This window comes from Mustelus asterias, chromosome 20 (assembly GCF_964213995.1).
Source record: "Mustelus asterias chromosome 20, sMusAst1.hap1.1, whole genome shotgun sequence".
Classification (NCBI taxonomy): domain Eukaryota; kingdom Metazoa; phylum Chordata; class Chondrichthyes; order Carcharhiniformes; family Triakidae; genus Mustelus; species Mustelus asterias.
Window position 1 is genome coordinate 2172743 of NC_135820.1, and position 11500 is coordinate 2184242.

The window sequence follows — 11500 nt, forward strand, 5'->3', positions numbered from 1 at the left end:
TCACTGGAGTATCAGCTGACTGGCAGTATCAGCTCACTGGAGTATCAGCTGACTGGCAGTGTCCCCTCACTGGCAGCATCAGCTCACTGGAGTATCAGCTGACTGGCAGTATCAGCTCACTGGAGTATCAGCTCACTGGAGTATCAGCTCACTGGCAGTATCAGCTCACTGGCAGTGTCCCCTCACTGGCAGTATCAGCTCACTGGAGTATCAGCTCACTGGAGTATCAGCTGACTGGTTCTCCCAGTCAGTGCAGGCCTATTCCCAGTGAGTTTCTCCACATATCGGCAGCGTTGAACAGTTGTTAAGGGTTTGAATTGAGAAACAACAATTGAGAAATAGCAAACTCCCGAGCATTTCAAGATCAAAGGAGAAGGGTGGCAAACCCATGGGAACACCTCCACCTGCAGGTTCCCCTCCAAACCACTCACTATCCTGACTTGGAAATATTTCGCCGTTCCTTCACAGTCTCTGGGTCAAAATCCTGGAATTCCCTCCCTCACGGCATTGTGGGTCCACCCACAGCACGCGGACTGCAGCGATTCAAGAAGGCAGCCCACCACCACTTTCTCAAGGACAACTCGGAATGGGCAATAAATGCTGGCCCAGCCAGCGACACCCGTGTCCCACAAATTAATAAGAAAGGAAACTCTACCTGTCACCCCTAAAAGCAAAACCAGCAGAATTCCTCTCATTTTCTCTCTCCCTTGGCCGTATCTGACTGCTCACATCATGTATCTGTCCTTATATACTATTGATTTCGTAGGGCAGTGATTAATTAATCTAATCAGTCCCCATTCAACTCAACAAGGACTGAACTCTTGGAGAAGGGGGTGGGAATGCTGATAAAATGTGCTTTATTTTTCCTCCTGAGATTGCGGAAGTGTTTTAAACTCCTGCTCCGCCTGGGTAGAGACGCAGATGGAGCAAGGTTTCCAGCGACACTCTATCTGTTCCTATTGATTAAATTATTGATTTGCCTGGTGGGCTGCCAGCCAGAAGGTAAACTCATTCCCTTCCTGGCTGCTGTCCTGTGTTCCAGCCTTCCCCCTCTGAGTCTGATAACCAGGCCGCAAGCTTAACCGAGCTAGGAGAGAGAAAGCTAGAACCCGCGCTGCTTGTAAAATAGCAGCTCACCTCTCCAGCTTCACTGCACAGAATGGAAATGGAAAGATACATCATGGAGGATGTACTAGCAGTTTTGAATAAACTGAAGGTCGATAAGTCCCCTGGGCCCGATGAAATATATCCTCGGATTCTTGGGAGGCAAGGGATGAGATTGCAGAGCTTTTGGCTTTGATCTTTGGGTCCTCACTGTCCACGGGGGTGGTGCCAGAGGACTGGAGAGTGGCGAATGTTGTTCCTCTGTTTAAGAAAGGGAATAGAAATGACCCTGGTAATTATAGACCGGTTAGTCTTACTTCGGTGGTTGGTAAGTTGATGGAAAAGGTCCTTAGGGATGGGATTTACGACCATTTAGAAAGATGCGGATTAATCCGGGATAGTCAGCACGGATTCGTGAAGGGCAAGTCGTGCCTCACAAATTTGATAGAATTTTTTGAGGAGGTAACTAAGTGTGTTGATGAAGGTAGGGCAGTTGATGTCATATACATGGATTTTAGTAAGGCGTTTGATAAGGTCCCCCATGGTCGGCTTATGATGAAAGTAAGGAGGTGTGGGATAGAGGGAAAGTTGGCCGATTGGATAGGTAACTGGCTATCTGATCGAAGACAGAGGGTGGTGGTGGATGGAAAATTTTCGGATTGGAGGCAGGTTGCTAGCGGAGTGCCACAGGGATCAGTGCTTGGTCCTCTGCTCTTTGTGATTTTTATTAATGACCTAGAGGAGGGGGCTGAAGGGTGGATCAGTAAATTTGCTGATGCCACCAAGATTGGTGGAGTAGTGGATGAGGTGGAGGGCTGTTGTAGACTGCAAAGAGACATTGATAGGATGCAAAGCTGAGCTGAAAAATGGCAGATGGAGTTTAACCCTGATAAATGTGAGGTGATTCATTTTGGTAGGACAAATTTAAATGTGGATTACAGGGTGAAAGGTAGGGTTCTGAAGACTGTGGAGGAACAGAGAGATCTTGGGATCCATATCCACAGATCTCTGAAGGTTGCCACTCAAGTGGATAGAGCGGTGAAGAAGGCCTATAGTGTGTTAGCTTTTATTAACAGGAGGTTGGAGTTTAAGAGCCGTGGGATTATGCTGCAACTGTAAAGGACCTTGGTGAGACCACATTTGGAATATTGTGTGCAGTTCTGGTCACCTCAGTATAAGAAGGATGTGGAAGCATTGGAGAGAATGCAAAGGAGATTTACCAGGATGCTGCCTGGTTTGGAGGGTAGGTCTTATGAGGAAAGGTTGAGGGAGCTAGGACTGTTCTCTCTGGAGCGGAGGAGGTTGAGGGGAGATTTAATAGAGGTTTATAAAATGATGAAGGGGATAGATAGAGTGAACGTTCAAAGACTATTTCCTCGGGTGGATGGAACTATTACAAGGGGGCATAACTATAGGGTTCATGGTGGGAGATATAGGATGGATGTCCGTGGTAGGTTCTTTACTCAGAGAGTGGTTGGGGTGTGGAATGGACTGCCTGCAGTGATAGTGGAGTCAGACACTTTAGGAACATTTAAGCGGTTATTGGATAGGCACATGGAGCACACCAGGATGATAGGGAGTGGGATAGCTTGAGCTTGGTTTCAGATAAAGCTCGGCACAACATCGTGGGCTGAAGGGCCTGTTCTGTGCTGTACTGTTCTATGTTCTAAGTTCTATGTATCACTCTTTCCAACCTGGGAAAGTCTCGCCGTAATGTCCACAGAAACTCAGTACGTGATAACAGGATCATAAACATAGGGTGAAGATACACTTGCTTTCTGTATGTTAATAGTAGTATAAATACCCCTCACTGTAAAGTAAAGTTTATTAATTAGTCACAAGTAGGCTTACATTAACACCGCAATGAAGTTACTGTGAAAATCTCCTAGTCGCCACACTCCGGCGCCTGTTCGGATACACTGAAGGAGAATTTAGCTTGGTCAATGCACCCTAACCAGCACGTCTTTCAGACTGTGGGAGGAAACTGGAGCACCCAGAGGAAACCCACGCAGACACGGGGAGAACGTGCAGACTCCACACAGACAGTGACCCAAGCCGGGAATTGAACCCGGGTCCCTGGCACCGTGAGGCAGCAGCGCCAACCACTGTGCCACTGTGCTGCCCCGTGTGTTAATAATAGTGTAAATACGCACCTCACTGAGTTAACAATAGTGTAACAATAGTGTAATTTATATTAATGATTTGGATGAGAATATAGGAGGCATGGTTAGTAAGTTTGCAGATGACACTAAGATTGGTGGCATAGTGGACAGTGAAGAAAGTTATCTCCAATTGCAACGGGATCTTGATCAATTGGGCCAGTGGGCTGACGAATGGCAGATGGAGTTTAATTTAGACAAATGCTAGGTGATGCATTTTGGTAGTTTGAACCAGGGCAGGACTTACTCAGTTAATGGTAGGGCATTGGGGAGAGTTACAGATCAAAGAAATCTAGGGGCACATGTTCATAACTCCTTGAAAGTGGAGTCACAGGTGAAGGCATTCAGCATGCTTGGTTTCATTGGTCAGAACATTGAATACAGGAGTTGGGATGTCTTGTTGAAGTTGTACAAGACATTGGTAAGGCCACACTTGGAATACTGTGTGCAATTCTGGTCACCCTATTATAGAAAGGATATTATTAATCTAGAAAGAGTGCAGAAAAGATTTACTAGGATGCTGCTGGGACTTGATGGTTTGGGTTATAAGGAGAGGCTGGATAGACTGGGACTTTTTTCTCTGGAGTGTCGGAGGCTGAGGGGTGATCTTATAGAGGCCTATAAAATAATGAGGGACATAGATCAGCCAGATAGTCAATATTTTTTCCCAAAGGTAGGGGAGTCTAAAACTAGAGGGCATAGGTTTAAGGTGAGAGGGGAGAGATACAAAAGCATCCGGAGGGGCAATTTTTTCACACAGAGGTGGTGAGTGTCTGGAACGAGCTGCCAGAGGTAGTAGTCGAGGCGGGTACAATTTTGTCTTTTAAAAAGCATTTAGATAGTCACATGGGTACGATGGGTATAGAGGGATATGGGCCAAATGCGGACAATTGGGACTAGCTTAGGGATTTTTTTAAAAAAGGGTGGCATGGACAAGTTGGGCCAAAGGGCCTGTTTCCATGCTGTAAACCTCTATGACTCTATAAATACGCTCTTCACTGTGTTAACAGTAGTGTAAATACCACCTCCCGCTGTGTTAACAAGAGTGCTAATGCCCCTCGCTACATTAATGATATCGTAAATTTCACACCCGCTGTGTTAACAATAGTGTAATTACCCACCTCACTGTGTTAACGAGAGTGTAAATACCCCTCACTGTGTTAACAATTGTGTAAATACAACACCCTGCTGTGTTAACAATAGTGTAAATACCCCTCATTGTGTTAACAATAGTGCAAATACCATCCCCTTCTGTGTTAGCAATCATGTAAATACCCCCCTCGCTGTGTGTTAACCATTATGTAAATACCACCCACACCCCCGCTGTGTTAACAATTGGTTAAATGCAATGAGAAGATGTTGACACAGTAACAGATGAAAACGGATCAGCTATTTGCAATGATTGGCAAGATTCTTTGAAGCAAATACAGATATTGGCCAATAATTCCCTCTTGGACATGAGCTCCTCATTAATTTGATACGGCCAAGGTCCCGTATAAACATTGCCTGGTCGCTAATGGTGGGAAGTTTCCCACTCGATATCTAATCGCGGGCATTGCCATTAGAGTTGAGTCAGCCCAACATGGACAGGTTGGTGCTGCTACTGACTGGGGAAATAGAACTAACAATTCCACACCCAATTTAAACAGACTCTCCCAAATGATTGCCTTACCAGACACTAGGTAAGAAGCAAAGGGCTCAGTTCACCAATATTTCACACTGCTGAGAGAGGAAAGAGTTGGATGCGATCTTGAACCTGCCCAAGAGGAACAAAAACACAAATGAATCAAAGGATTGTCTCTGGATGTTCTCACTGGGGAAAGACTGAAGCTGTCGGAGTTCATAGGATTGCTATGGCTTTCCGAGTCCTTAGCTTCCGCAGTTTATTTATAAGCTTCACAAGTAGGCTTACATTAACACTGCAATGAAGTTACTGTGACACTCCCCTGGTTGCCACATTCCGGTGCCTGTTTGGGTACACTGAGGGAGAATTTAGCACGGCCAATGCACCCTAACCAGCATGTCTTTCAGACTGTGGGAGGAAACAGGAGCACCCGGAGGAAACCCGTGCAGACACGGGGAGAACATGCAGACTCTGCACAGACAGTCACCCAAGCCGGGAATCGAACCCGGGTCCCTGGCGCTGTGAGGCAGCAGTGCTAACCACTGTGCCACCGTGCTGGGAATTGAACCCGGGTCCCTGGCGCTGTGAGGCAGCAGTGCTAACCACTGTGCCACCGTGCTGGGAATTGAACCCGGGTCCCTGGCGCTGTGAGGCAGCAGTGCTAACCACTGCCCCACCGTGCTGGGAATCGAACCCGGGCCCCTGGCGCTGTGAGGCAGCAGTGCTAACCACTGCCCCACTGCGCTGGGAATCGAACCCGGGTCCCTGGCGCTGTGAGGCAGCAGTGCCAACCACTGCCCCACCGTGCTAGGAATCGAACCCGGGCCCCTGGCGCTGTGAGGCAGCAGTGCTAATCACTGCCCCACCGTGCTGGGAATCGAACCCGGGTCCCTGGCGCTGTGAGGCGGCAGTGCTAACCACTGTGCCACTGTGCTGGGAATCGAACCCGGGTCCCTGGCGCTGTGAGGCGGCAGTGCTAACCACTGTGCCACTGTGCTGGGAATCGAACCCGGGTCCCTGGCGCTGTGAGGCGGCAGTGCTAACCACTGTGCCACTGTGTCACCCTATTAATTAGCACAAAAATAAGAATTCTCAAGTGATGCTGGATTTCCAGCTTTTTAACACTTCTGGAACGTGAAACTGGCAGCAGTTTTCAGAGAAGGATTTAGCCTCAAATCAGCACAGCCTCAGAGAGGTAACCCCAGTCTCTGGCAACTTCCAACACAGTAATTATTAAACAGCAAAAACCCCAGCTCCAGAGAAGGCAAAAACACTGCTGTTTCTCTCCACTTCAAGCAGCGTCTGAAAACAAAACTAAAACTAGAATTCACGCTGAAACATGCTTATAGAACATAGAACAGTACAGCACAGAACAGGCCCTTCGGCCCACCATGTTGTGCCGAGCTTTATCTGAAACCAAGATCAAGCTATCCCACTCCCTATCATCCTGGTGTGCTCCATGTGCCTATCCAATAACCGCTTAAATGTTCCTAAAGTGTCTGACTCCACTATCACTGCTGGCAGTCCATTCCACACCCCAACCACTCTCTGCGTAAAGAACCTACCTCTGATATCCTTCCTATATCTCCCACCATGAACCCTATAGTTATGCCCCCTTGTAATAGCTCCATCCACCCGAGGAAATAGTCTTTGAATGTTCACTCTATCTATCCCCTTCATCATTTTATAAACCTCTATTAAGTCTCCCCTCCGCCTCCTCCGCTCCAGAGAGAACAGCCCTAGCTCCCTCGACATTTCCTCATAAGACCTACCCTCCAAACCAGGCAGCATCCTGGTAAATCTCTTCTGCACTCTTTCCAGCGCTTCCACATCCTTGCCCCCAGTTACATGACATAACTTGTCAATCACTCCCAATCAAGGTCTACTCAGCAATCCCCGGGGTCATTAAAACCACAGAACACTGCATTAGTTCAGATTAAAATCACCAGGATGTGAATTACACTTTTTTTGTTCATTTATGGGACACGAGTATCGCTGGCTGGGCCAGCATTTATTGCCCATCCCTAGTTGCCCGAGGGGAGTTGAGAGTCAACCACATTGCTGTGGCTCTGGAGTCACATGTAGGCCAGACCAGGTAAGGTTGGCAGATTTCCTTCCCTAAAGGACATTAGTGACCCAGATGGGTTTTTACAACAATCGACAATGGTTTCATGGTCATCAGTAGATCCTTAATTCCAGATTTTTGAAAAATATTGAATTCAAATTCCACCATCTGCTGTGGCGGGATTTGAACCCGGGTCCCCAGAACATTAGCTAAGTTTCTGGATGAATAGTCTGGTGATAATTCCACTCGCCCATCGCCTCCCCACAACAATAACTGCCTCAGTAACAATACAGGACACCAGTTACAGACAACACGGTGCCGACAAAATATCCTGCAGAGAAAGATGATTAAAGTACTATTCTTAAAGGCACAGCACCGTCGCAACTCACCCACAGAATGTTGCGCTTTGGTCGTGAGCACTCAGACAGTAGCGCTTGTCGCAAACCCCACCATTTTCTCATTCCGAAGCGACTGTCAAGGCTAACGCCATCTCAAGGCTGCCCTGTTGTCCTGCAGCAGGAGGGTGAGACGGAATGTCACCAATGTGGACGCAGATGACCCTGAACGCACCCCCGTGCTCTCCTTCAGCCGTCTCCATCAGCCGAGGGTGAGCGACGGTTACCCGGACTCTGCGCCCTCGTGGGCTCGAAGCATCCGTCACAGGGGGAGGAAGCCTCCAAGAATCTTCCGGATTGGCCCACTCTCCACGAAGCAGGGAAGATGAAAGTGATTTCCCCTCACGGCAGTGGGGTGACCTTTGAACGGCCAATCTCACTCAAAGGTGGCAGAGGGAGTGCTGGGCTTGCCGTCAGGTTTGGAGAAGGTGAGGTGTTCCTCGGTGTCCTCCCAGCCACGGGTCTGTACAATGTTGCTGTCCCCACACGTACCAGAATGGACACAAAGAGCTGGGAGCAAGAATAGGCCACTCGGCCCCTCGAGCCTGCTACACCATTCAGTACGATCATGGCCGATCTGATGGTAACATCAACCCCACACTCCTGCCGACCCCCCGATAACCTTAGGTTGGCACGGTGGCACAGTGGTTAGCACTGCTGCCTCACAGCACTAGGGACCCAGGTTCAATTCCCGGCTTGGGTCACTGTCTCTGTGGAGTTTACACATTCTCCCCATGTCTGCGTGGGTTTCCTTCGGGTGCTCCAGTTTCCTCCCACACTCCAAAGATGTGCAGGTTAGGTGGATTGACCATGCTAAATTGACCTTTAGTGTCAGGGGGATTAGTAGGGTAAATATGTGGGGTTCTGGGGTTAGGGCCTGGGTGGGATTGTGGTCGGTGCAGACCCGATGGGCTGAATGGCCTCCTTCTTCACTGCAGGATTCTATGATAACAATGTGCTCTCTTCTATTTCAACCCCTTGTTAATCAAGAACCTATCTCGCTCTGCCCGACAAATATTCAAAGACTGTTCCCGCTGCCTTTTGAGGAAGAGAGTTCCGGAAACTCTGAGAGAATACATTTCTCCTCATCTCCATTTTAAATGGGCCACCCCTTATTTATAAACAAGATGCAGCATCTCACCAAGGCTCCTTAGGCAGCATCTTCCTAACCCATGACCGTTACCATCTAGAAGGACAAGGGCAGCAGATACCTGGGAACACCCCCACCTGGAGGTTCCCCTCCGAGTCACTCACCATCCCGACTTGGAAATATATCGGCCGTTCCTTCACTGTCGGTCTAAATCCTGGGACTCCCTCCCTAACAGCACTGTGGGTGTACCTAAACCTCAGGGGTTGCAGCGGGTTCAAGATGGCGGCTCACCCACCACCTTCTCATGGGGCAATTTCCAAATCCAATTCTCCTCCCACACAATAGTGGCGCACGAAGGCTGACTTTAATCTGTTTCCACAGCTGGTGATTCCAGGATCGGGTTGCTGGTCTGTCGCCGGGGGCTTATAGCGTGAGAGGCACACTCCACACCAAGTGTGGCTGATTAGGAATCTCTCCCGCTTTTACCGTCAGGCCCTTAGTGTCCAAAGATGTGCAGGTTAGGTGGATTGGCCATGCTAAATTGTCCCTTAGTGTCCAAAGCTGTGTAGGTTAGGTGGATTGTGCATGCTAAATGTTACAGGGATGGGTGGGATGCTGTTTTGAAGAGTAGGTACAGACTCGATGGGCCGAATTGCCTCCTTCTGCACTGTAGGGATTCTATGGGTATCTCAAAACACTGAAAACACCATCCACACGTCTTGTATCGGATTTCAGCATCATGGGGACCATTCTCCATTAGACCATAAGATATTGGAGCAGAATTGGGCCACTCGGCCCATCGAGTCTGCCCCACCATTCAATCATGGCTGATATTTTTCACATCGCAATTCTCCTGCTTTCTGCCCATCATCCCTGATCCTTTTATTGATCAAGAACCTATCTATCTCTGTCTTAAAGACGCTCAATGATCGGGGCAGCGGAGGGGCGGGGGGGCGGGGGGATCATCGAAGTGGGGTGGGGGCAGGAGGAGGGTCAAGGATGGGCTGGACAAGTTTGGGGGGCCAGCAATTGGGCCGTATGGGGGGGGTGTTGCGCAGTCGGTGATGCGGGGGTCGCGGGTCTGGCCACAGAGCAGGAAGCTGGCAGTGCAGGGCCAATCGCATGCATCATTCTCTGACAGATTGGTACATGCACAGTGTCCCGCTCAGCGCGAGGCTGCCGGCCTCTCCAGCGGGAAGAGGCCTTGCCCCCGGATTTTCAGCGTGATTTATGCTGATGCACTCTGAGACGCACAGAGTGTGGGAGATTCATTTTGAAAATCCGGCTGAAAAAACCAGGGGGTTTACTCCATTTTTTACATGAATTCGACACTGGGACGTTTTTTGGGAGAATCTTCCTTCACATCTCAGAACATGAGTTGGATGAGACCACACCTGATATTAGACAATATTCCACTCCATAGAGAAAATACCCAACATGTCATGATGTAAGTCATTTTCAGTTGGTGAATAAATTATTAAGGTTATTGTGTTAGATTGAGAGCATTGTTAAATCAATACAAAATTAGAATATATGAGTAAAATGTTCAAGTTGTGATTAAATTTATTGCTTTCACTTCTGGAAACAAATCTTTGAAATATGTCCTGTTGCTCAACTACTAAGATGCAGTGTTTTGAGAATAGCAATGTGCATTTTCTAAGGTTAAAGCAATCATACGTGCTTGTACCAGCACAGGGAGTTTGCTGGGAATCGATAATAAAGAACCAGGATGAACAAGTTTCCAGTTCAAATACTAAATGACTCTGCTTCAAGATCTTCACAGTTACTAGAGGCACAGTGACCAATGGTGCAGTGATGGGAATCGGGGGATGATCAAGAGGTCGGAAGTGGAGCAGCGCAGAGATCTCGGAGGGTTATGGCGGCTGGAAGAGATTACAGAGATGGGGCGGGTGGGGTTAGGGGCTGGAGGAGGTTACAGAGATAGGGAGGGTTGTAGGGGCTGGAGAAGGTTACAGAGATTGGGAGAGTTGTTGGGATAGGAGGAGGTTACAGAGATAGGGAGGGTTGTAGGGGTGGGAGGAGTTTACAGAGATAGGGAGGGTTTAAGGGACTGGAGGAGGTTAGAGAGATAGGGACGAGTGTAGGGACTGGAGGAGTTTACAGAGATGGGGAGGGTTGTAGGAGCTGAAGGAGATTACAGAGATAGGGAGGGGTGTAGGGGTTGGAGGAGGTTACAGATATAGGGAGGGTTGTAGGGACTGGAGGAGGTTACAGAGATTAGGAGGGAAACAGGGGCTGGAGGAGGTTACAGAGATAAGGAGGGTTGCAGGGACTGGAGGAGGTTACAGAGATAGGGAGGGTTGTAGGGACTGGAGGAGGTTGCAGAGATAGGGAGGGGTGTAGGGGTTGGAGGAGGTTACAGATAAAGGGAGGGTTGTAGGGACTGGAGGAGGTTACAGAGATAGGGAGGGTTGTAGGGACTGGAGGAGGTTACAGAGATAGGGAGGGTTGTAGGGACTGGAGGAGGTTACAGAGATAGGGAGGGTTGTAGGGGCTGGAGGAGGTTACAGAGATAGGGAGGGGTGTAGGGGCTGAGGGAGATTACAGAGATAGAGAAGGTTGTAGGGGCTGGAGGAGGTTACAGAGATGGAGAGGAGGTATGGGGGAAGGGAAGGATTTGGAAACTGGAATGGGAATTGCAAAATTGAGGGCTTGCAGGATCTGGAGCTAAGGCAGTACAGTGAATATGGGAGGGAGATGGGTGACGGGGACTTGGTGCCCTTAGGATGGAGAAGCAGCAGGAATTTGGAAATTCCAGAAGGATAAATCTCCAGGAGCTGTGGATCTGTAGCTCAGAGAGAATATTGAAGAGCGAAATAGAGAGACTTCTGGTCAGTCAGTGGATGGAGCTGGGGAAGTGGGGTTGGGGCATGCGATCAGGGGTGATAGTATTGAATAGGTGGAGATGGCTCGAGGGGCTGAATGGCCTCCTCTTTATGATGCATTACTGAGGAAGGCAGAGGGAAATTGGAATTTTGGAATAGTTGGATCTGGAGGTCGCGAGGGAGGGAACGAGAGATTCTTCAGATGGATTGAGCGATT

General features: G+C 48.8%; 1 protein-coding gene across 1 annotated transcript in view; it reads right to left on the bottom strand.

Annotated features, from left to right (window-relative positions):
* LOC144508728 (transmembrane protease serine 9-like) overlaps positions 1 to 11500 on the bottom strand; it is a 49841-nt gene that overhangs the window by 6621 nt on the left and 31720 nt on the right. The window contains exon 7 of the mRNA XM_078237035.1: positions 656 to 721. Within this exon, the coding sequence (XP_078093161.1) occupies positions 656 to 721 (66 nt within the window). The remainder of the gene's footprint in view (positions 1 to 655; positions 722 to 11500) is intronic.